We start from the raw sequence: 23,780 nt of genomic DNA, 5'->3' as shown, positions 1-23,780 counted from the left end.
TAAATATTAAACATGTTCATATTAAACGCAGTGTTGTCATGTGTTAAAAAAAAAAAAAAAAGCTAACCAATGAGAACCGAGCTAATTGAAGATCCTAGAATAATTAATGTGGATAAATAAAGCATAAATAAAATAAGTAAAGCATTTATAAATACATAGACACACACTATATATCTTTCATTATCCTTTTCATTTCTTTTGTTTACACAGAGCTATATCAGTAAATATGTGCCTTCCTGTCACCTGCCACGGTTGGCTTGTTCTCAAGAAATTATCTAACACATCAGATTCTGAGTCACAGAGTCGTTCGTACACCTAATCTAAAAAAGTGTGTTTTATTCGGAGAAAATCTTGTAGTCTGGACCAAAATCATCAGTGAAAAAACACTCTAAAATATGGTGTGTGCTCACTGCTGCAAGCTGCCCTGTAAAGTCTAAAGTAATCATTTAAAAGTCAGAAGCATCGGGTCGGATTTCGGGGAATTTTTCAAACCACATCTTCATGTTTAATGTCACAAGCACGGGTTCAGATGTTTAGGTCTCAAATGCAAAATCAACATTTCAGTGATGAAGATTTGATGATAACAGTAGACTGTTTACTCACATCCTCAGAAGACATGTCCTTCACCAAGTTTTGACTGTATTCTCTTTGAATGCTCTCGATGTGCTCTCAATCATTACATTCATTCAGTCAGGTCCAAAACACAACCCATGTTGCATACAGTTACTCATTTTCACCAGAGAGGTCTCCAAATCCCCAAAATGTATGCATTGTAGCTTTAAAAAAAGATTTAATTGAATTATTCCCGAATTTCTAATTCAGATTAAGATGGTCTGTAAAGGGATTCTCCAGCAGAGAATTCTGAAGGTCATGTTAAACTTTATTTGGTCTCGTTTCTTCTCTTTCCATTTTCTTAATGTTCCACAGGTTAAAACTCAATATAACAGGCAAAACAAAACAATTTATACATACATAAAACATATACTTGTTCTCTCACTTTGCTCGCTCGCTCACTCTCTCTCTCTCTGTCTGTCACACACACACACACACACACACACACACACACACACACACACTCTTTGAAACACAAAGTCATAGAATGATTAGGCCCAGCCCAGTATGTCAAATCACAAAACACACAACGAAGGCAAAAACACAAAGCCCAGTGGGAGGGGAAAAAATAATAAATCAAACTTGATCTTCCATAAACGTAAGTCAACACACAACTTTTTGAAGAATATAGTATCACAATAAAGCCTAAAATTAAAACAAATGAACAAAAGGAGCAAAATCGGGTGTTCTTGAGAAAAAAAAGCAGACGGCTGATGTCATGGTCACAGAGAATATTCAGAATCCCAGAAGTCCAAGATCTCTTCAAAACATCTGCAGGGTTTACTGTGTCCATGAAGGTGTCTGAGAGGGCCATCCGAAGTGTTTTTTTGTTTTGTTTTTCTTTTTTTGCACCTTCCAAGTCTCATCCCAGAAAAGGAATGGAGGAAAAACGATGTGAAGAAAAAAAAAGGTGGAAATCATAACCTTTGTGAATCAAGGCACATGTACTCAGGCAATATCTGAGCAATTGGTCTATCACTGATTACACATAGACATAGTTTGATTTGTCCCTTTGCAGCACTCATACTTCATCACATACTCCAGTGAAGTAAAATATAAAATACGATATACAAAGCATCCTGATGAGGAATCTGTCTCAGGCCCTTTCAAATATCTTTAATCCAGTGTCTAAAAGGCCTTAATAAATATATTTAAATCTCTCTTTAAAAAAAATCTCTGTCACAGGGGATTTTAGCACAGTACTATGATTCTACAGGCCACAAGCTCTATGATTTCAGACACAAAGTGCTGGAGTTGATTGTGGTTGGCACTAAACAAAACAGCAACAGCATTAAAGGGGCACTCCTACAGTGGTGCCACAATAGTCATTAGTGATACTTTTCCATTTAAAGATTCTTTCTGATGATGCATCTTGAAGATAGGCATCACACTTGAAACTCTAGACCGGAAACATGAAGACAGGCTGTTTGATTGGTTTTACCACTGGCTGACAAATGTAGAGGGTAGCTAAAGCTACTGTTACAAAGCCCCATTTCACAACTACGTTTATTAGCCTCCACATCAGCGCTATATATTGTTGCTGTTGGAAAAAAAAAACATGTATCTGCTTGTTTGATCTGAGCACAGCAACTGTCCTTCTTTACATCGCGTAAAAACGTAATGACGAATGGATAGAAATGCCACAAAATTAATTGAGATAGAATGTTTCTGCATTAAATAACATTATGAGTTAAATGTAAATGTATTTTGGAGATACTCGTTTTCTTTTTGAACAGCAACATATTGTAGATTTCTTTATCACCATGGGGGCGATTCCCAATAATTACATGATGTATGTGTGTACTGCACACTTGAATATTCTAATACAGATATATCATGGTGGATTCTGTCAAACCAATGAGGCTGAGGGCTAACACAGTATACCAAAAGCTAGTTTTATGTCAGAATGCTCCTTTAAAGGCAAAGCTTCTGCAAGGAAATTAACCTAGCGCTGCTAATTCCAACCCTGTTTCCACAGTACAGCCTGGACTAAATGAAGAAATGCCAGATATTCTCACTCACAGCACCACCCCCTCCCCACGCAACATGGCTTAGAAGCAGTTTAACTTTTAGATCACAAAGTCTTTCTTTGGCACATGGAATGACAACAGTGTCTTCTGAGGATTTTTCCATAACTATTGGCTACTGACTGGAACTACCACTACCTGCTGAAAAGCAAAGGATTGTTTGCCACACATTCATGCATTAAAAGCCCCAAGAAAGAACCACTTAACAGCAGAGGACAAGATGTTGCCAATAAATAAGTCTGGATATGATGGCTGAGATAAATGTCAACTGGGCTTTAGGTGTACGCACACCTGTTCAGTCTGACCCAGGGGTCCATCACAAGCATGCGGGAGTTGTTGCCTTGGAAACACACTCCCACGTTCAATTTATTTGATTTAAGAACTAATTGTTATCTCCGAAATGAGGCCAGCAGATGGTGACCTTGTAAACCGCCACTAAAAACGCAGGAGAGATAATGCTAATGTTTCAGATGCCAGAACTAAATGGCAACTTATGCTAATGTTGGTGCGCAGAGAGGATTTTTAGCTTCACCGGAGGTTTGCAGACATGGCATTATGATGGCGATATCATCACCAGCCTCATCCGTTATCTATAACTTTTAAACTGTTCCCGAGTCACAAAAAGTCCAAGCTTTTAAAGGAAGGGGATGGTTCTTTTTAAAAATTAGCATTAAAACATTTTCCTTTAGCTCAGTGAACAATTTCAAGCTTTCTTGCCCTGCTGGCTACTCATCATCTTAGACATGTTAGCTTTTCTAGCTAAAGTATTCTTTTAAGGTTCTCTATTTGCAGAATATCAGGCCTCAATTTTGAATTTCATTGCATGTACATGGATCAATAAACCACTAGAAGTTTCTCAGCAAAAGTAGAGCTGAATTTTCTGTCTCTAGTGCTAGACAGTGATTAGCAATGACAGAACCGCACAATGCCTGAGAGAGCAGGATGGCTAATCGACTCACAAAGCCTACTCACAAATCATCCTCCTTTATCTGTCCATTAGTGTGTACTAAAAACTGACAATACACCAGGAATCATCCGTTTTTCTACAAAGGTTTTTGACAGCACTGATGTCAACTAGGTGTTCGCATGAAAAAACAACGGTATGTGTAACATTCGCATGAAAACGTAGCCTGTGTTGAATGGTCTGAGGGGCTGAGGTAGGGCTCAATTCGAGCTTGATTTGAACAGAGATGAGTTAATGGATTTCTGAACCGCTGGCCAGGGAAACATCCTTCTGCCTCTGCATTTTTGAAAATGTGGCAGCAAATTTACTGTGAGAAACGCTAAACTGAAAAAAGCTCGACTGAAACATATTTGGACGCTACTGACAAAACTGCACACTGACGGGAGGTCTAGCCACAGTTATACAGCCTTTTGACATGGCTTTCTCACAAAGACCACTTTGAACTCTAAAATACTGTTTTCTTCAGTTTTGCTAAATCACCTCCCTGCGAAAATAATAGTCAATCTCAGAACAACTGAAGAGCAAGAAACCAAACTACAAATCTCACAGGCATTCATCTTTGGCATCAAAAAAGAACAGGGCAGCCACAGTGCTGACACTCACCATGAGGGAGTCACCCTCACAGATGCTAACACTAAACAGTGTAAAACCATGGTTGTTTCAGAGATAGGGTTAAGGCTAACTGAACTTAGAGGGGGAAATTTGGAGGGTGCAATGTCTATCTGGAGAGACAACAGCAGCTTTTTAACGTGTTGGTTGCTCAGCAGCAAGCAGACGGATTCATCTGAGAGTCAACAACTGAAGAAAGGTCAGGGATAAGCTGTACTGTACATCAAGATTCCTCAACTAGGCAGCATTCCCACTGAAGACTGTTGCTTACACTTATTATGTATGAGGCTAAGAATAGCAGGCGTCTCATTGACAGAAGACACTATATGGGAAAATTTAACATCATGATGCGGACGTTTTTATGATATACGTGGCAATATGTCATTTTGATCTGTAAATCAGATAAGTTAGAACAGACAAAGTGGTGCCACATTTTAAACATACTAGCAAGACTATGAATCCAACTACTTAAAAGTATTCAACACACACGGTGCTGCACTAAAACAAACCGGACTAATTAAGCTCTCTTTTTAATTAAAAGTGATTTTTGAGTGCCAATGAAATCCACAGTATGCTCAGAAAAGCATACGGTAAAGTTATTTACATATACCTTAATTAAATACTTCAACTTCAACTTTTCTGAAGGGAACAAAAATGAAACCTAATCAGAAACTGTAGCATACAACTTTGCCAAGTTAGGTAAATGTAGAGAGCCATATACTGCTATGCTTTCTGTTTTTGAATCGTTGATATCAGACTTAGAAGCCAGACCTATGCCTTCTTGACACTTTCAAACTGTGCTTCATGTAGTAAACTACTTCATCTATTCCTGTTTATATTTGTTACTGTACTCTGATAACTTGCTAGTTAGCGAGCTAATGGCTAGTTGTGTACACAACCAAGAAAGAAGGGCAATGCACCTAAACTGAAGCACTCAGACTTCCCAAAAAACGGTTTGCATTAGAAAGTGTGCTTAGCAAGCTGTTTGACTCACTCGCTGTTACCTTTGGTGACCCAAAGACCTCAACCAGGACCCTTTTATAGGTTTCTTAACATACTGTATTGAAGTGAGATGTATAATACAAAAATCTGAGGGAACACAGGGTCCAACTTAGCAGCCATATGTTTTAAAACATGATCACATGAAAAAATCTTCAATCTATCCTAAAAGTGTGAGCTTTTTTCCAAGATTAAATAATATCAATTGAAGTTAATAATACAATCTTAATGTACATACTATGGCAAAAAATAAGTTGTGTGCTGAAGTTTCTCATCAGGCCGAACGAGACTTTTCTCCAACTTCAGTAAAGCTTGTCCAAACTTTCAAACAGAACGTGGATCAATTTCAGAATGACCCCCTGTTAATGTCACATTTCCTCTGTACTCAGACTCTCTACAGACTTTGACTGCATTCGCCTTTCACACTAAGTTAATGCTTACAGCAGGACTGCTGCCCTAACCCTATGCTCACAGGATTTCGGCACAGTGAGTGAGGCTCACTTTCTGTGCACTTTGGGAACAGAGGCAATAACACAGCAGTCAAAAAACCTCCAGGGACGCTTTGATGTTACGGGCTGAATTCTCCGCAGCCTCAGCCAAAGGAGCTGAAATTACTCTCCTTGTTTGAAGAGGGAACCGAGCAGCGATTATATGTGATCATGGCAGACAACCCAGAGGTCACTTCGGGGGAATGAGGCTGAAGTGGAATGTAAGATGTCACTCCAGCAAAAGAAATTCTTATAATAATGCTAAAAAAATCTGAACTTATCACTTCAAATACATGCCCACAAATAGGAAAAACTGTCAGCACTTCCCTGTTATAAGCTGTACAGCTGTAGAATGAAAGGGGGAAAAATACTTTTGAAAGGGGAAAAAATACTAATTCCTGTTATATCAACCCCTCTCCTCGTTACGTCTGGGCTCAAGAAGGAATTTCACGGATGAAAAAAACAACAGATAAAAGATAAGAATCTTTCTCAGTACAGTACATGCACAATATCGCTATGATCACATAAGAGGTAGAGGAGACGTTCTATGCATCGAGACCTCCAGTCAGTAGTTTAAAGAAGATTTGTAGCACCATACTTTGGGGCTCAAATTAGAAGAAGCCAGTCTGGCCAAGGTGATCAAGCTACACTTTGATTTCTTTGCTGTTAGACATCGAGTTAATTAAAGTTAATTAGTCTCAGGGAAAAACCCGGTGGTGTCTGTTTGTGTTGGAGCTCATGTCACTCTGGCTGAAATCAATTAGCTACAAGTTTCTGGTCAAATCAGAGAGAATAATGTCTCCGGTGTGACTCCTTCTCTTGGATAATTTGTCTAAAGTGCTGACGAGAATCGCAGAATGAAAACAATCCCTCCAGCACTACAAGTTTAAAAGAGGATACAATACAAATAAACCACTACAATATAATAATGGGGTGTTTTCCACTAATCTATTCAGGCTCTACACATAACTGCATTCTGTCATGGCAAACGTTGTCAGGTTGGACAAACTTTAGAGAACAGTGGCAAAAATGTACAACTGACTAAAAACCTGCAGAGATCTTAGTTTAGAGTTTAGATATATTAGTTATAATGTTATAATGATATAATCATGTACAATTTAAAATGCTATGCTACTGAGCTGGACTACAGCTTTAGTCAGGCTTTAAGCTAATGAATTGTCTCCTAAATTAACCCAAGCTCAAATAAATTTAATAGAAACGGATCCTAACTAGCCCATCATCGCAGCAATTGCCTGTCCGAGCATGCAAATTACACATGATGTCCAAAAGTTTGGGAACAACTGGATTAATATTTTTGTTCTGGTACTTTTGTATCCAAAAGTACTGGATGGAGCTCCATCACTCCAGAGAACGCACTTAACTTGCTCCACCGGGGCTTTATACACCTTTAGCCCATACTTGGCACTGGGCATGGTGCGACAGCTCTAGAGCATCCTATTCTATTGGCCAGTGCTTTTCTGTGGAGATCATACAAGCTGTATGTGCAACTGAACACCTATTTCAGCAATGGGTGACCTTAATCTGCTCCATTTACTAATTAGAATGGGCTTCCAGATACTTTTGGATGTAAAGTGCATATGTAACAATCTCTGAACCCATCTAAACCCAACACGAGAAGTCGAGTTCCATCAGGTTCGGATAAGCATTTTGGGTTTGGACTATATTCTTGTAGCAAATCGTAACTTTAAAACAACAACTACAAATTTGCCATTGTGCAAATGATGGCACGGCTTGGATAGACCCTCAATCTATTCTAACATTTGACCACATGCATTTGAAATAAGCATTAACACTCAAAATTAAGATACATTAGGTTGAATGGCATTTGATCAACATTCTATAAAGCTTGTCTGACCTTGCAACACTTGTTAAGAAGAAGCACATTTTGGGCAGAGGCTGGATGTCAATTTTTGTTACTTTTTACCCAGTGAAAATGACACCTGCTGACATGTTTTAAAATAATTTGAAATGATTCTCTGAATAACTGCTGCCTTGTTGATGTGCTAATTTAGTTTGGGCTACCGGTAAATGTAGAGGGCCTGCAATTTATGCTACAATGCAGCAATGTGCTGTTGGCCTGAGTTTTATATTCTTTGGCACATGTGCAGAATGTTCAGCGAGTCTGATTTGTTCTCCCCTGCAGCATTGTTCTTATGTGCAGAACAGTGCTTTAGCCTTGTACTTAGAATGTTACCTTTCCCTCTATAAAAGAGAAACTATGAAAGGTAAAGTGTTTTTCAAGTCTTGTCAAAATAGCATATGCAAGCCAAGAAGCGGACTGGGCTGAAACAAGCTGCTATGGATTTTCAAAGGTCCAGTGCAGCAAAGGCAATTGTTTAGACAATGAGATTTTGAGGCAGAGACGCAGGCGGACAACATTCTGCTTAATATGAAGTAAAGAAACCCAAATAAACTGATATTAGGGACCACTGTTTTAAAAGAGCAACTCAACCCAAAAATGGAAACACAGCTAATGATGAATAAAACCTAGAAATGCCAGTTTGCAACATGCACAAGGCAAAGCTTTCTCTCTGGCTTTTCTTTCTGGCTCTTGCTCATAGTTAGCCACGTGAGCATTTTTGCTTGCTGAAGGTAACCAATGGAAAAGGGCATCTAAAAGGAATGCATATTTCAGCTTCTCTGTTTCTGGGATTCACAGGCAATAAAGATTTAAGAAGGGCAAGCTCCCCAGTTTACAGTGTCACCATGCTGGTAAGGTTGAATACTAAGAATAATTCTGTCTGAATGCATAATCTGCATCATAAAGATGTGCAAATGTCATTAGGTTCTGTTGCTTTAAGGACAACAATGTAAGAACAGAAACATCTGCTTGGGGCATTACTTTTTTCAAAGTCAACCAAAGCTGTTGTGCATTTATCCTCTTTCCAAAGGAACTGAAAGATCTCCAGAGCACCAAATACTGAGGGCAGTTGCTGCTTGGGTGCCACGCTGTCTTGATTTGAAGTGTATTTTACAGATAACAATGTGGCTTCCACTTCTGAAGTTCAGAATCTGTCGTCTCTGAGTTGTGTCGGCGACCTGAAGGGACTTAGACCCAGAGCCCTCCTGGGGCAAACTTTTTCTTTGGCAACAGCTAGGGGCTTGCTGACCCCCGCCCAGCCCAGGTCAATGAGTGGGGAGTCAGCTGGGTTCAGTGGAGCGACCCTGAGTGAAAGGTTGGGGCTGCCGTTAGTGGAGCATGGTGCAGAGCGCGAGGTGGGAAAAGGTGCAGAGAAGGGATCAAAGGGTGAGGGAAGGTCAGAGTTAACAGAGGGGTCAGCCCTGAGGCTGAAAGGGTCACAATCTGGGGACGGAAAAGGGTCGCAGTTCGTGAAGGGGTTGGTAGGTGAAGGCTGGTACCCCAGTCGTGGACTCGTGGGGCTGCTAACCGAGAAGTTGTTCCGTGAGTTGATTTTTTCTGTCCCACCAGCAGAAATGAAGCTCCAGGGATCGATCCGGGGCCGTATGGGGGATGGCCGGGGTCGTGGGATGATGTTGACCTCCAGGCGGCGAGTTTTGGGGCTCCAGAGGCGAGGGTCCGGGTACAGAGCAAACGGGGTGGGGGATTTGTCGTCTGCTTCCACCATAGTGTCTTGGCACAAAGGAAGGTCCAACACTGAGTGAAAGTAAGGGAAAAAAAGAGAAAGAGATAATGGATTTACTTATATGACATTTTTAACAAATGAAAGTTATGTTCCACACTGAAAGCAGGCCAGTCAGCCTAGACATCATGGGTTTCTACTCCTTTGTTTTTGAAATGGAGTTACAAGGCTATTAATTAATTGTAGCCAAACAATTAATGCAAACTGCATACCTCAATCATCATATACTTGTGATCCCAAATAGACCTCCTATATTTATAAACATGGACAAAAATACAGTCTTTAAGGTGGCTCTTACTGTTAGCTACGCCACATACTTTTTGTCAATTATACAGTGTCAGGAACCACATAAATAAATCTATTAGAGATTATTTAAAAGGGAATTTCTTAGACTTTTCAAAAATTCTGCATAATTAAGATGTAAACAAAGTAATAAAGAGTGGTCAGCATTTTTCACAGTGGTGGTGATAGGAAGCAGACTTCAAAGTTAATGCATCTAAAAGCTCACCAAATTACAAATACACTTCCTGATGCCTGAGACTTTGTTTCACCATAGTACTAAGATCATGTTTTGGCCTAAAACCATTCCCAGCACAGAGGTACATGCAGGGTATTGTAAGTCAAAATGATTATTTTATCATAATCAACATCACATATAAAAACACGTTGGTTCACTAACAGTTTTAGATAACAATGGCTATATTTGAGCTTCATCAAAGTTAACCAGTCCACATCAAATTACCCTAAATAATTTAAATCTCATTGACACTAACTGATGGGGTATAAGCTTCCATTATTTGCTAGCTACTAATAGCCTAATAGCTCCAGTACAAAACTAAAGAAGTACACTTCAGACAGCTGAAACCTGAACTACTGCCTTAGGCATGAAGAGAGAATAATCTTGGGATATTTATTAGAACTATGGCTTACAAAAAACAACATCAGCAATATCACCTCCTTCAAAACATAGCCTGCTTTACCTAGTTGTGAGGAAAGTCCATGACTGGATCTTCTCCTTCTATCTCCAGTTTGACTCACACCCTCATTTGCTGGCTCTCCATTTGCCTGTGCGATCCACTCGGCGGAGCTGTGCTGGGGGGTCCGGCGACCTGACCTGTCTCTGGGGTTTGGGGGAGGGGGAGTCAGGGGTAAGGGTTTGGTTTCAGGGGGCTTCAACGGGGCATCAAAAAGCCCTCGAGGCAGAGAGTCTGTACTAAATGTGATTAGATCCCCAACAACAGCTGGGTCTGTGGGCAAGTCCTCTACGGTCACTGGAGGGCGCTCCCGCTCCAGCTCCAGAGCAGGGGGATTAGTCCTGGGGGCTGTTCGTGGAGGGGGTGTTGGTGGATGCTGGGGCTCTAAATGGCGTCCCAGAGCCACAGAGGCCAGCACGGCGGCGCCACTGAGCAAAGCCCGGTGAGTGCTTTTAGCATGTAGGGGAATGCTGGAACGGGAGTCAGGGTTTGGGGAACTGCGGTGGGACAAATATCCCTCCTCACTCCCGGAATCCTCTTCTGGAAGAGCAGTCCAGGAAGGCTCCTTAACCAAGCTAGAGCCTAGAATAAGAGAAGGAGAGACAGAAAGCACAGTGTAAAATACTAAAATAAGGCAGAGGGTTTTATTCTAAAAGAAGTAGTTCAACAAAAAAATCTAATTTACATTATTACATCAGCCCCCCATCAATCAAGACATGTTTGGGTGCTTGAAATAAAATAAGCTTTTTTAGTTGCGCTGGAGCTATGAAGCTCAATTAAGGCTTCAAGATGTTTTTTAGCTTTACTTTTGTCCATGCTTGTGTTTGAAAACAGTATGTCTCACATACCACAAAAGAAAGCCAATAAAAGATCACTGAACAACTCAATACAGTCTGATGCAAGAGTGTGATGATTTAGGCATACAGTTCTAGCAAAAATAAATGTATCTATAAAATGGATGAGCACATTGCTTAGCTAAAAAGGTTCTGAAGGCCTGAATTTCATTCATACTTTGTCCATTTGTATACTAACAGCTTATCACCATTGACTACACTAGTACTAAAGAATCTTTACACACTAAACATGTATTGGCTATTTGACTACATTTGCGAGGAAACAGGTAAATTTAACTGCTTTAGCGATCATTACGTTTCCTTCTTGAAAAGAAGTAGCATGTATCTTGTAGATAAATTTGTAAAAAACATGTCTGTCCATATTCTTCCATATTACAGTACAAGAGGAGTCTACCATTCTGGCTTGGTTCTGGTGTAGTGGGTCTGTACTCCTCAAAGTCATCTTTGGAGTCTCCATTCTCATTGCTGTCCACCTCCAGCAGCCTCGCCCTCATAGACAGACTGAGAAACAAACACCAAAACAGCCATCAGTCACACAAAGAGCCAATAATCAACTTCTAGTATTAATGAGAACTTTTTCCCCAGTGAAATTCTAAGAGAGCTCCTAAGTACAGAGCTTAAATCAACAACGCAAACAACTTGCAAATAAAATTAGTGACGGTGATGATTTCCAGGCTACAGAAATTCATATCACTAGGGTCACAGCAAAAACTACATATCTTTGAAATGGAAAAAAAAAAAAAAAAAACTAATAAAATCAGCCTCACCATATGTTGGCTGATTTCTATTTTTTCTTTAGCCAAAAGCTCACACTGTGTGGGCTAAAGGAATAAATGAAATATTCCAGCACATTTCCAGCATTTTCTGTTAACCAATGTAATAATATAAACAGTACTGTTTGCTCTTTAATGAGCCAAACTGGAAAATTTTAACCCCAGTGTCACATATCTAAATGAAAAATATGTTGCTTATTGAAATAATGTGTATCAAATAAAGCAACACCTTTAAGGTAAGAGGCAACAGGCAATGAGTCATGCATAATTATTCTATGGCATTTTGGTACAGGTGTAGTAGCAGCATTCAAGCATGTGCGCTTACCTGCCTCACCTAGTTTACCTCACAAAATTACAGCACATATATTGGGCAACATGAGAATAATAAATTAGCCAATTCCAATTGTGCATCCCTGTGAATGCAATAACATTTTACTCCAAGTAATTTCTATTGGTCCATCTGACATTTGGCACCTTCTTTTAACAAGAAAAAATGTAAACAGAAGCTTTTAATGTGACAGCAATGACACAAACATGATCATATAACTGCTTAATGTGTATGTGTACCCGCAATCATGTGGACTGAGGCGCAGGACTTTGGGGCTCTTGGGGCTTTTGGGGCTTTGGGGGCTCCAGTGGGGGGCCAGTCTGCGCTCTCCATTTGGCTGCTTCAAGGGAAGAGTCTCCAGTGGCCACACTGAGTTCCACTTACTGTCACTGGGGCTCACTGCAGAAGGAATAAACAAGAGGAAGAGGAAAATAGTTAACAAAAGTATGCTGTAATTCTATATGAATCATTTCTCACTGGTAGCCAGACGAAACAGGTCGAGAAATTGTCTGACCCTAAAATTTCACTCATACCACATTTGTGTGTGTAAGCAGAAGAGGCGAAGTTTTAATTTGATTTTAATTTGATGAAACGTTATTGTGGTATCGTTTTGTGGAATGTCAAAACAGATAATGTAATAAATCACATAACTTTGTGTGTAATAATTATATGATTACTTTTAATTAGCATATAAAAACAACACTGATATCTCTCATAAGGGTTAAAATATAGAGTTCACATTAGATTCAAAACCTATTACAAGCACCAGAAGCAAAAGCTGATGCTGTATTTATGCTCTGTGACTCCAGTAGAGAGCAGTATAATTACAGCACTGTTGCTGCCTCCACAGTACTCAGACATGACGCACAGCACACTCTTCAGATTCAGAAAACCTGCAGAAAGGTGTTACTGCTAAGAGAGCACAAATCAAGGAAAACAATCTCCCTTGCCTTTTTCAAAACTAAAAGCATGATGGTGTGTGTTAACGTGGTTAAAGGTTCAAAGCGTACCATTCACTTCCCAGTTTGTACAGCCCATAATCGCAAACTATGATGCAAAAACTGACCGTTTTCAATTCTGTCAAATGGTGAATTCTCTGATGTCACAAGACCCAACTCCTTTAAATACCTCCACCTATTCAGCCTTCAGTAATTTAGCAGGTAAAAGGAGTGTTACAGCTCTGAGTGCTAGCAGTTTACTAAACAGTCAACAGTTCGGGAGTGGTTCACTGAAATGGAGAACAGCTTTATATCTTTCCTGACTGCACTTCACCTGGGTGAACACGGCATTATGAAGTCTGTTATAATTATTTTATTTATATACAGGGTGATTCAAAAAAGCCCTGTGATGGACTGGCGACATGTCCAGGGTGTATCCTGCCTTTTGCCCAATGACTGCTGGGATAGGCTCCGGCATCCCCCATGACCCAGAAGGAGAAGTGGCTTAGAAGATGTGTGTGTGTGATTCAAATAGATTCATCTGATTTCATAGCGCATATTTTTACAACTGTGAGGTGCATACCAATTGAAATACCAATTGAAAGAGGGGGTCAGACTGTCAGTATGGCAGTGAACCTCCAACAGCTCAGAGCATTCGTCGTTGGTTCTTCAACACTGGATGATCTCAGAAATCGCACCGAAAGAGCCGAGAGAGTATAGTGACACCCAACATGCTCAATTGAGTATGGGATAAATTTGACGTTGATGAACTAATTGATGCCGTTGATGTTGTCTGTACATACTGAGCACTTGTACATTTACATCATAAACTTTATGCTCACTTAAACCATTTACAACTTACTGCATTGTTCTGTAATGATTTACAAGTGAAATAAATCAGTAGCAGTAGTGGTTGTAGTAGTAGTAGTAAAGGACACACTAACGTTGGATAGCACGGAAGCGGGGTCCAATCGAAGGAGACCCCAAATCTGGAGAGTTTCGTCTCTTCTCCAGCCCTGGAGATGCCTGCACTGTGATTTTATGGATGAAATCTAGGGAAAAAAGGCACAAGCAAAATTTAATTATAAACTTACTTACATGTAGTCTGTGTTAACTAATGTTATTTATAATTATCAATATAATAAACAAGCTGTTACTTTTACTCTTTTTGCGTGTATAAAAAGTTTTAATTTAATTAAATGAAACTAGGCCCTAAACAATTATTACATAATTGTCTGATCAGCTAGTTGAGAGGATCACAATTATTAAAGCTAGATTAGAGCTCATTAGATTTCATAATAATTTTATGCTGCAGCAAGCAAAATGTGTATTGGGTGCAATAAAGGTAAATAAAAGATGTAGATGTATTCACCGAGACTTTCAATTATTCAATTATTGTTAGCAATGTAGCTACTTCTAACATTTTTGGCATGTTTTTTTATTATTATTTACATTTTAACTCTGAATAAACAAAAGCTAGGAAGCAAAATTTCTCAGTTAATTTGGCATCTTTAGAACTGTACTTGTGCTTATGATGAACAAGAAAAGATAAACAATTTTCTATAATCAGCACCTTAAGTGACAGCCCTAACTGAAACATAAAACCACATCAGAAGTTTAGAAAGCACTTCCGGTGGTGATGTGCTGATGTGCATTTTTTTAAAGCAGTAAACTGACTCTACATGAGAAGTAAAGTGGATGTGATGTTGAAACAGAGAAATAATGATTGTAGCGAATAAATGTGTAGGACAGGAACTACTTTTCATGCACTGAATGCTCTATAATGCCAGATCACATTTCACTCAACTAAAGTCAGTTTTAGTATCTATTTGTTTAAAACTCATTATTTTATTTTATTTTTTTTTAATAATTCTGTGTAACTCCATCATTAAGATGTGAAGCAAAGTCATTCAGAGTGGTTTGATGTGAAATATGTCATTTGAGATATTTTGATTTAGGGGTAATATGGACCATCTAAAGGGTAAGGACTTTAAAAGCAGCCTCATTGAAAGCTATTACATGAAGTTGTTGTGAATGAATATACTGCCTGATACACTTTATGATAGCAAAGAGGATGGGTACATGTGGAGAGTTATAGGTAAGGCAGAGAGGTAATACACGGGACATTGTAAAGTAATGTAGTACCCAAAGAAAATGTAAACAAATTTTTTAAATTATGATTTTACTGCTACCCCTACTGCATACAAAAACTCAGAAAAACACATCATTTGGACAGTAAATAAAATGTGTATGCGTGTGTTGTAGACATTGCCACACCTGGCTCCTTTCACCACCACTGTAAAGACAACAGGTGAATTAAGCAAGAATTTTGGAAGATCAGTGAAATTCCTTTTTAATGCTTTTAAATATATTTTTTGATATCTAAATTTACTTTAGAAATTAGGAATATACATTCTAAATTTGATAGTTCTTTGTATAAGAGTTAATGAATAAAAACGGTTAATTGTGAGAAAGAGACAAATTCGTTTTTTCGCCTGACAATAATACATCATCACTTGAGCTAGAAGGCTGAAAAACTGTTCAAAGAAAGCCAAATTTCTTGTGCTGAGCAAAAGAGCTAATGCTAACACTAGAGCTAAGTGGTGCAGCAGCAGATGGTGATGACTTCTCATCTTTTATGATACTGCACATCTTTAGCGCCTACCCTGTGGCATGCTGATTTTCTCTCCGTTCTTGCCCTTCAGCTTGTGCTTTTTGAAGGTTCCTTTGCGCTTCTTGACATTGGGTTTCTCCTGGTTCTGGTTGAGGTGGAGGATGAGCAGTGAAAGTTCTCTCTCGAACACGTCCTGCTCCCACTGCGCCAGCTGCTCCTCCCGCAGACGCAGGAACTCCTCATGAGACTTCTGCTCCAGAGCCGCTCGCTTCAGCTCCTCCTCGCGACACCTCAGCTCCTGCACATCATACACACAGCCATGTATTAGATACACTGCTCCAAAATTTCTTTAGAGAAATCATTGGAGCAATGCCACAGAAAAAACCCTTTTAAAGCATTTGATTAACAAGTAAGTAAACACCAAACAATATGAGAAGACACATTTAGCAGCAGTTTGAAAAGATGCGGTGGCGCTTTACAGGTCTCAGAAGAAGCCTGTGTTAGCCTTGCCCTCCTATATTGTTGTATAACTGGGGGAGTCCTAACTAGGTGTAATTGGACACGACTAAATTGGGGAGAAAATTGGGGGAAAAAAGATGCATATAAATATACTGTCATGACGCAGGGCAGGTGTTCATGGGTAAGCTTAGCTCTCAGAGGTACACAGAGGCTGCAAAGCTACGCTTTTTTTTGAACGGTGACTGGCTCTTCAGTAGCGTTGGGGATAGGACAATAATATAATCACAATCCAAACATTTTGTCCATTAATATACAAGAAAACTCACCTTCTCCTTGGCGCGGAGCTCATCAAACATGTCCTGGATCTCCAGTTTCCAGTCCTCCTGCAGTGAATGGAAGGAGTCCTGGGGCATCTCCTCCATCACCTGCTGCTCCAGAGCGCACAACTGAGCCAGGATAGAGGCGAAACTCGGCCTGCGGTGGGGGTCCTGCTCCCAGCACTCTGATACATTCAACACACATACAGAGAGTAAACATACAGTTATGTGTGCGTGTACAGATTTAGTGATAGATAAATGGATGAGTGGATGAACAGATGGACTGGTTTACAGATGAAAAAATAAACAGGCAGAGTGATGGTGGGACACATGGATGGATGGACTGATAGATAAATGGACAAATATATAGACAGATTGATGGATGGATGGATGGATGGATGGATGGATGGATGGATGGATGGATGGATGGATGAACAGAGAAAAATGAAATAGCTCACCTGACATGAGTTGGGCAAATGGTTCTGGGCAGGTGGAGGGAATGGGTAAGGTCAGCTTGTTGACGGCCACTCCATACGCTACAGCCAGACCATCTATACCTCTGTAAGGAGCTTCACCTGTTAATAACTCCCACAGCAGCACACCATAACTAGAGGGAGAGCGCAAGCAAGGGAGAGAGAAGGGGAGAGAAAGAAGGATATATATAGAACAAGTTAGTGTATTTAGTTACATTCAGATCTCAGTGCACTATCTATTGATGTTTGTGCTCCTGTAGCCAAGTCTGGCTACACGTCTGCTACAAATCTGACTCTACCTTAAACCTCAATATCCAAAATCATAATTTTAATGAAAACAAAACATGCTCAAAAACATGCTCAATGCTCAAGTCTAGCAAAATGTTCTCATGCAAAACTGCCACGTCTTCTTATCACTTTGAAAAAAATGATAAGCATGGGAGAGATGCTCAGATTAGACTCACATTAACTGATATTTGATGAGGTATGTATTGCACTCTGTAAGAGCAGAATGTTCAGGTGACGGTAAGCTGCTGTAATATTTGTTCATTTTACTGCATTTACAACCCTACAGAATTAAATGCTATCTTTATCTGTAATACTAATGCAGGCAGACACAGACATGCACATAAAAATACAACAAAGAGAGAGAAAAAGAAAGAGAGACAGAGAGATTGGATAAAGGAGGAGAGAGAGAGACTGGAAAGACGGAAAGACAATAAGAGAAAGAGTAAGAAAGAAAGAAAGTAAGAATCAGAGGGAAGGAGGGAGAGATTGGCTGGAGGTAAAGAGAGAAGGAGAGGAAAGACAGAGGGGTGAGAGAGTGAGAGAGAGAAAGGAAGAGAGTAAAATAGAGAGGGAGAGACTGGATGAAGGGGAAGAAAATAAAAGACAGAAAAAGAGAATCAGATTGTGGGAGCAAGAGACTGGATAGAGGGAAAGGGAATAAGAGAGAGGGAAAAAGAGTAACAATACAGAGAGAAAGAGAGAAGGGCTATCGGCGTCCTCAATCAGATGAAAATGAGGAATCGAGTAACTCTTTAATTGGTAAAAGCAAACTTAGTTTCACTACAAGAAACAGACAACAACAATGAAGCCAAGCAGATGGAGTCAAACACACACACAAATAACAGCACAAAGACACACGTTGGACGCAGCTGAGCTGTTTGGTGTCCACGAAAGGAAAAGCAGAAACCTCTGTGTTTTGGCTGATTTGCACTGACAATTACACCCTGAAAGCCACACAAGAGCATTTCTCCTTTAAAATGCTCTCACTGAGAGAGAGAGAGATTCGCCCACAGTGGCTTTATATAGACTCTTAATTACAGCATACACATACACATACACACACACACACACACACACACACACACTGCCTCTCACTCTCACTGCACAACACAGCTTTCTCTGCCTGCAGCTTCTAAACACCATAATCTGAGGAATATATAAAGATGCAGTTAAAGTCTTTAAAATAAATGCACAGGCTGTGTAAGTGTAGTGATTGTGCAGCAGGTCAGGGCTGCTGTAGTCATCGCAGAGGGAATGGAAAGTGTTCTCAGTGACTTCCAGAAGTGCTTCAGCACAGATGTGTGAATTTTACAGTGAAAAGCTGAAAGCAGTGGGATTTCATGCTGAGAAACTTTGTGGTTGCACAGCTAACAAATTTCGCTAATAACTTCCAGATATGCTCAGTGGGATCCACTTCATTTAAAGCATGCACAAGAAATCAGTACCACATGCGGGTCGAAAGAGCCAGAAAGTGCAGCCGTCTGTCTTTATTTAAAAGAACACTTTGAGGAAAAATCAAATCCACCTGACACTGAATTCGCAATTCAGTATGGCTGCTACTGTTTTTAGGTGTGCTACAGTGTCAGAAAGCAGATAAACAAGTCCATCAGAGATTAATTAGCTTAGAGTGGGCATACTGTATCTTTACTTCCTGGGTTTTTTTTGGCTTTTTCTGGCTGCCCGTGTCCCTGTTGCTAAGCAACAACATTATGTTTTAATCAGCTATGCTGGCTATCTCTGGATGTGCACAGAGAGAAAGTTCTGCCACTTTTAGGAAGAAAGCATTAATGCTGGCAATATCAGTGATATCAGTAATACTGGAGGACGCCTTCAGCAGACTAGACTGGACAGTGCATGTGCGAGAAATCAGGATAAATCAAGATAAATCAAGAACCTGTAAAGTAACAAAAGCAACAGTAAAGTCAAAAATTCTATTTCCCCTTAAAAAAGACGTAACGCAGCAGTATGTGAACATGAGAGAGGACCATGACCGTGGAGGAGCTAGAACATGCAGCCACTGGAACTGCATTCACTCTGCGTGTATGTGAATTTTCACATTCAGGATCAAGTGGAATTACTGAAAGTAATAAATACATTCTAAGCTCATTTTATCTACTCATATAGCCAAAACAAAGTGCACTGCTTTTTAAATGGAAAACTGAGCAAATACAAATGCAACTAATCGAGAATAACTACACAAAGTAATGCCTAATTCATGACTAACTATCAGAGCTCCACCAGATTAGAGTGAAGCAACTAGTTTCTGTTTGCTAGAAACAGCAGAACGAAAAAAGTAATCATGTTTGTGATGCTCAAGGTCTTTTGTTGGTGAAGTGATTCAGGCATAAGGACAGTCTGAGTGGTCCACAGGCACAGTGGGTGTAGAGATGTGTCCTGCGGCACACAAGCGTCTATTGTTCTGAGTGTGTGTGTGTGGCTGCTGTGTTGGGTTTATGTCTGTATTCTGCTGTGAATATGTGCCTGTCTTTAGCCTCCCACCCTCTCTCAGTCTGAATAAGAGCAGCATTGTTTTACTTATCTGCTACAGGTAACTACAAAGCTGAGTATTTATGTGTTTATGTGTATGTGAGAGAGAAAGAAGACAGTGATTGTGGGGGCGAATGGCACTTCATTTCTAGTGAGCACTAACTCTTTCATCTTTTTCAAAATTTCAGCTTGCATGACTGCTGCTAAATACTGCTCATAGCTGTGTTTTGACCATTGGGGGTTCTAAACAACATCCTACTTCAGCCCCCTACCAGCCCCTGTCAATACTTTTTACATTTACCTGAATCAGGAAAAAAAAAAAGTCTATCAACTTTTCAAGTTAAATTTAATAACTATAATAGCTATAAACTGCCCTGCATGGACATGTTCAGTGCCTGATGTTTGCTTATTTAGTTACTCAATATCCAACTGGAGCTAATGTAGCTTAAAATAACATGTTCACAAAAACGCACAAAATGCAGAAAGAAATTCAGGCTTCACAATGACTTCTACTCCTGTTTTTAGTTATGCAACATACTGTTGTCTATAAACATGGACAGTATGTCACACAGTGTCAGAAACCCTGAAGGCAAGTCTATTAGTGATTACTTAACTACACATAGTTAGAGGCAAGTATGTGAGGATATAGGCATGCAGTTAGCACCAAGCTAAACTGGTGACTATAATCTTTTATTATTTGTTAGTATATTAGCTTTGCAGCTTCATTGTAAAACTAAAAAAGCAAACTTCAGACACTGCACCGTTAACATCACTACATTTAACCAAACCTTCAACTGTAAGTAATCAAACTACTGAGTCAGCTAGCTTTTCGACTAAGAAGTGCTCTTGTTTTAATATAATTGTGGGGATGTTTGGCCTCTTATTACCTCCATACGTCACTGCCCTTTGAGAAGGTGGAGGATTTGATGACCTCGGGTGCCATCCAGGCATAGGTGCCTGCTGTGCTCATCTTGGTGGTTTTGTGCCACTCTCGCGCCAGCCCAAAATCTGTGATCTTCAGAGTTTTACCCTCGATGCCATCCTTCTCTATCGGCTGAGCCAGGAGGACTGAGAGAGAGAGAGAGAGAGAGATGGATTAGGAATAGCTATTGTGTTATTGGCCTTTGCAGTTGTGACACTGGTGACACTGCAGTAGTGTTTTTACCGTGATCATCCTGACCAATCACGGCTCCAAATGAGTTTCTGTGGGTGTTTTGATGAATAATGGTTTTTATGTAATCCAACAAAAGTCAATTATTCTGGTCATTCACTGTAAGAAGTGGTTCCTCAGATCTACCTTAAAAAACTTCTTCATGTGAGAAGTAAATTAACTAGTTTTATTCAACATAGATCAACACACTGAATGAACAAACCTTTCAAATAAAGTTTAACAAAACTAGTTTAACTGCTCGCTACCACATGAAGTAATTTTTTTAGGTAGATCTGAAATGCCACATGTCACATCAAGTTGCATAAAATGTTGACTAGTGCATTTTATTTTATAGATTGCAAAGTTTGTCTTTGTGATTTTGTTCAGTATATGTCAGCTATATATATATATATATATATGTCCAAAGAAAATCCTTCTGTGAGTGAATTGAGCTACTACTTGCTGACAAGTGTTTAGTTGATGGTATACAAATCACTGACCAATAAAATGGGTTTTGGAGCAGCCGCACGAGCCCAATCGGGTATCATCAGGAGGTGAATAACTGGACTTGGTAAGTGTTGAATAAAAATAGTTTTTAAAGTATTTTGTGAAATGTGGCACAACTGGTCCTTTTCATCCGTTTTAACAAACTGAACAAAAAATGTACACATATACACAAACTAGACATATACACCAACTACAAACACACACACACATAAACCCATGCATATTTATATTTGTGTGCATATAATAGTAATAAACTATACACATACATATACACAGACTACACATATACACAAACTACAAACACACACAGACACTCACATTTGTGTATATAAAAGTAATAAACTCTATATACACACATACATATATACAAACTACATGTACACACAAACATACACACACACACACACACACAAATATATACATATTTATAATTTAAACATCAACGATCACCGTCAAAAGTGAGTAAACTGAAAGACAACATTGTGTTGATGTATCATTTTATAACATATTATTCAATATGTGACTTCTTTGTACATATACTTTCTCACACTATTGTCTCTCTGTCACAATACCTCAAGCTCAACCTCTATGTCTCTCTTCCACTTCCTCTCTGTTGGCAGGAAAGCAGAAGCTGCCTGTGAGTGAGACGTCACAGGAGAATGTGTTGTGAGCTGAGAGAGTTGAGAGAGCTGAGAGAGTTGAGAGCTGAGAGAGCTGAGAGAGCTGAGAGAGTTGAGAGAGCTGAGAGAGCAGAGATTGAGAGAATTAAGAAAGGTAAAAGAGCACAGAGAGAGAGCAGAAATTGAGAGAATTCAGAGAGCTGAGAGAGCAGAGAATGAGAGAATTTAGAGAGCTGAGAGAGCAGAGATTGAGAGAATTCAGAGAGCAGAGAGAGCAGAGATTGAGAGAATTTAGAGAGCAGAGAGAGCAGAGATTGAGAGAATTCAGAGAGCTGAGAGAGCAGAGATAGAGAGAATTCAGAGAGCTGAGAGAGCAGAGAATGAGAGAATTTAGAGAGCTGAGAGAGCAGAGATTGAGAGAATTCAGAGAGCTGAGAGAGCAGAGATTGAGAGAATTCAGAGAGCAGAGAGAGCAGAGAATGAGAGAATTTAGAGAGCAGAGAGAGCAGAGATTGAGAGAATTCAGAGAGCTGAGAGAGCAGAGATAGAGAGAATTCAGAGAGCAGAGAGAGCAGAGAATGAGAGAATTTAGAGAGCTGAGAGAGCAGAGATTGAGAGAATTCAGAGAGCTGAGAGAGCAGAGATAGAGAGAATTCAGAGAGCAGAGAGAGCAGAGAATGAGAGAATTTAGAGAGCTGAGAGAGCAGAGATTGAGAGAATTCAGAGAGCTGAGAGAGCAGAGAGAGCAGAGATAGAGAGAATTCAGAGAGCTGAGAGAGCAGAGATTGAGAGAATTCAGAGAGCTGAGAGAGCAGAGATAGAGAGAATTTAGAGAGCCGAGAGAGCAGAGATTGAGAGAATTCAGAGAGCTGAGAGAGCAGAGAATGAAAGAATTCAGAGAGCAGAGAGAGCAGAGAATGAGAGAATTTAGAGAGCTGAGAGAGCAGAGATAGAGAGAATTCAGAGAGCTGAGAGAGCAGAGAATGAGAGAATTTAGAGAGCAGAGAGAGCAGAGATTGAGAGAATTTAGAGAGCTGAGAGAGCAGAGATTGAGAGAATTCAGAGAGCAGAGAGAGCAGAGAATGAGAGAATTTAGAGAGCAGAGAGAGCAGAGATTGAGAGAATTCAGAGAGCTGAGAGAGCAGAGATTGAGAGAATTCAGAGAGCAGAGAGAGCAGAGAATGAGAGAATTTAGAGAGCAGAGAGAGCAGAGATTGAGAGAATTCAGAGAGCTGAGAGAGCAGAGATAGAGAGAATTCAGAGAGCAGAGAGAGCAGAGAATGAGAGAATTTAGAGAGCTGAGAGAGCAGAGATTGAGAGAATTCAGAGAGCTGAGAGAGCAGAGATAGAGAGAATTCAGAGAGCAGAGAGAGCAGAGAATGAGAGAATTTAGAGAGCTGAGAGAGCAGAGATTGAGAGAATTCAGAGAGCTGAGAGAGCAGAGAGAGCAGAGATAGAGAGAATTCAGAGAGCTGAGAGAGCAGAGATTGAGAGAATTCAGAGAGCTGAGAGAGCAGAGATAGAGAGAATTTAGAGAGCCGAGAGAGCAGAGATTGAGAGAATTCAGAGAGCTGAGAGAGCAGAGAATGAGAGAATTCAGAGAGCAGAGAGAGCAGAGAATGAGAGAATTTAGAGAGCTGAGAGAGCAGAGATAGAGAGAATTCAGAGAGCTGAGA

At 39.9% G+C, this 23,780-nt stretch overlaps 1 protein-coding gene across 1 annotated transcript in view; it reads right to left on the bottom strand.

Moving 5' to 3' along the window:
* Positions 1-482: 482 nt before the first annotated feature.
* The window catches only part of LOC108427450 (mitogen-activated protein kinase kinase kinase 11), a 59,215-nt gene continuing 35,917 nt past the window's right edge, over positions 483-23,780 (bottom strand). The window contains exons 2-10 of the mRNA XM_017697613.2: positions 20,715-20,895; positions 17,038-17,186; positions 16,589-16,764; positions 15,855-16,101; positions 14,134-14,241; positions 12,491-12,650; positions 11,545-11,651; positions 10,303-10,878; positions 483-9,336 (exon numbers count right to left, since the gene is read on the bottom strand). Of these exons, the coding sequence (XP_017553102.1) occupies positions 8,726-9,336; positions 10,303-10,878; positions 11,545-11,651; positions 12,491-12,650; positions 14,134-14,241; positions 15,855-16,101; positions 16,589-16,764; positions 17,038-17,186; positions 20,715-20,895 (2,315 nt within the window). The 3' untranslated portion in view covers positions 483-8,725. The remainder of the gene's footprint in view (positions 9,337-10,302; positions 10,879-11,544; positions 11,652-12,490; positions 12,651-14,133; positions 14,242-15,854; positions 16,102-16,588; positions 16,765-17,037; positions 17,187-20,714; positions 20,896-23,780) is intronic.

Source organism: Pygocentrus nattereri, chromosome 22, assembly GCF_015220715.1.
Source record: "Pygocentrus nattereri isolate fPygNat1 chromosome 22, fPygNat1.pri, whole genome shotgun sequence".
Lineage (NCBI taxonomy): Eukaryota > Metazoa > Chordata > Actinopteri > Characiformes > Serrasalmidae > Pygocentrus > Pygocentrus nattereri.
Note: the sequence above shows the minus strand (reverse complement) of the source record. Positions and strands in the feature narration are given on the sequence as shown.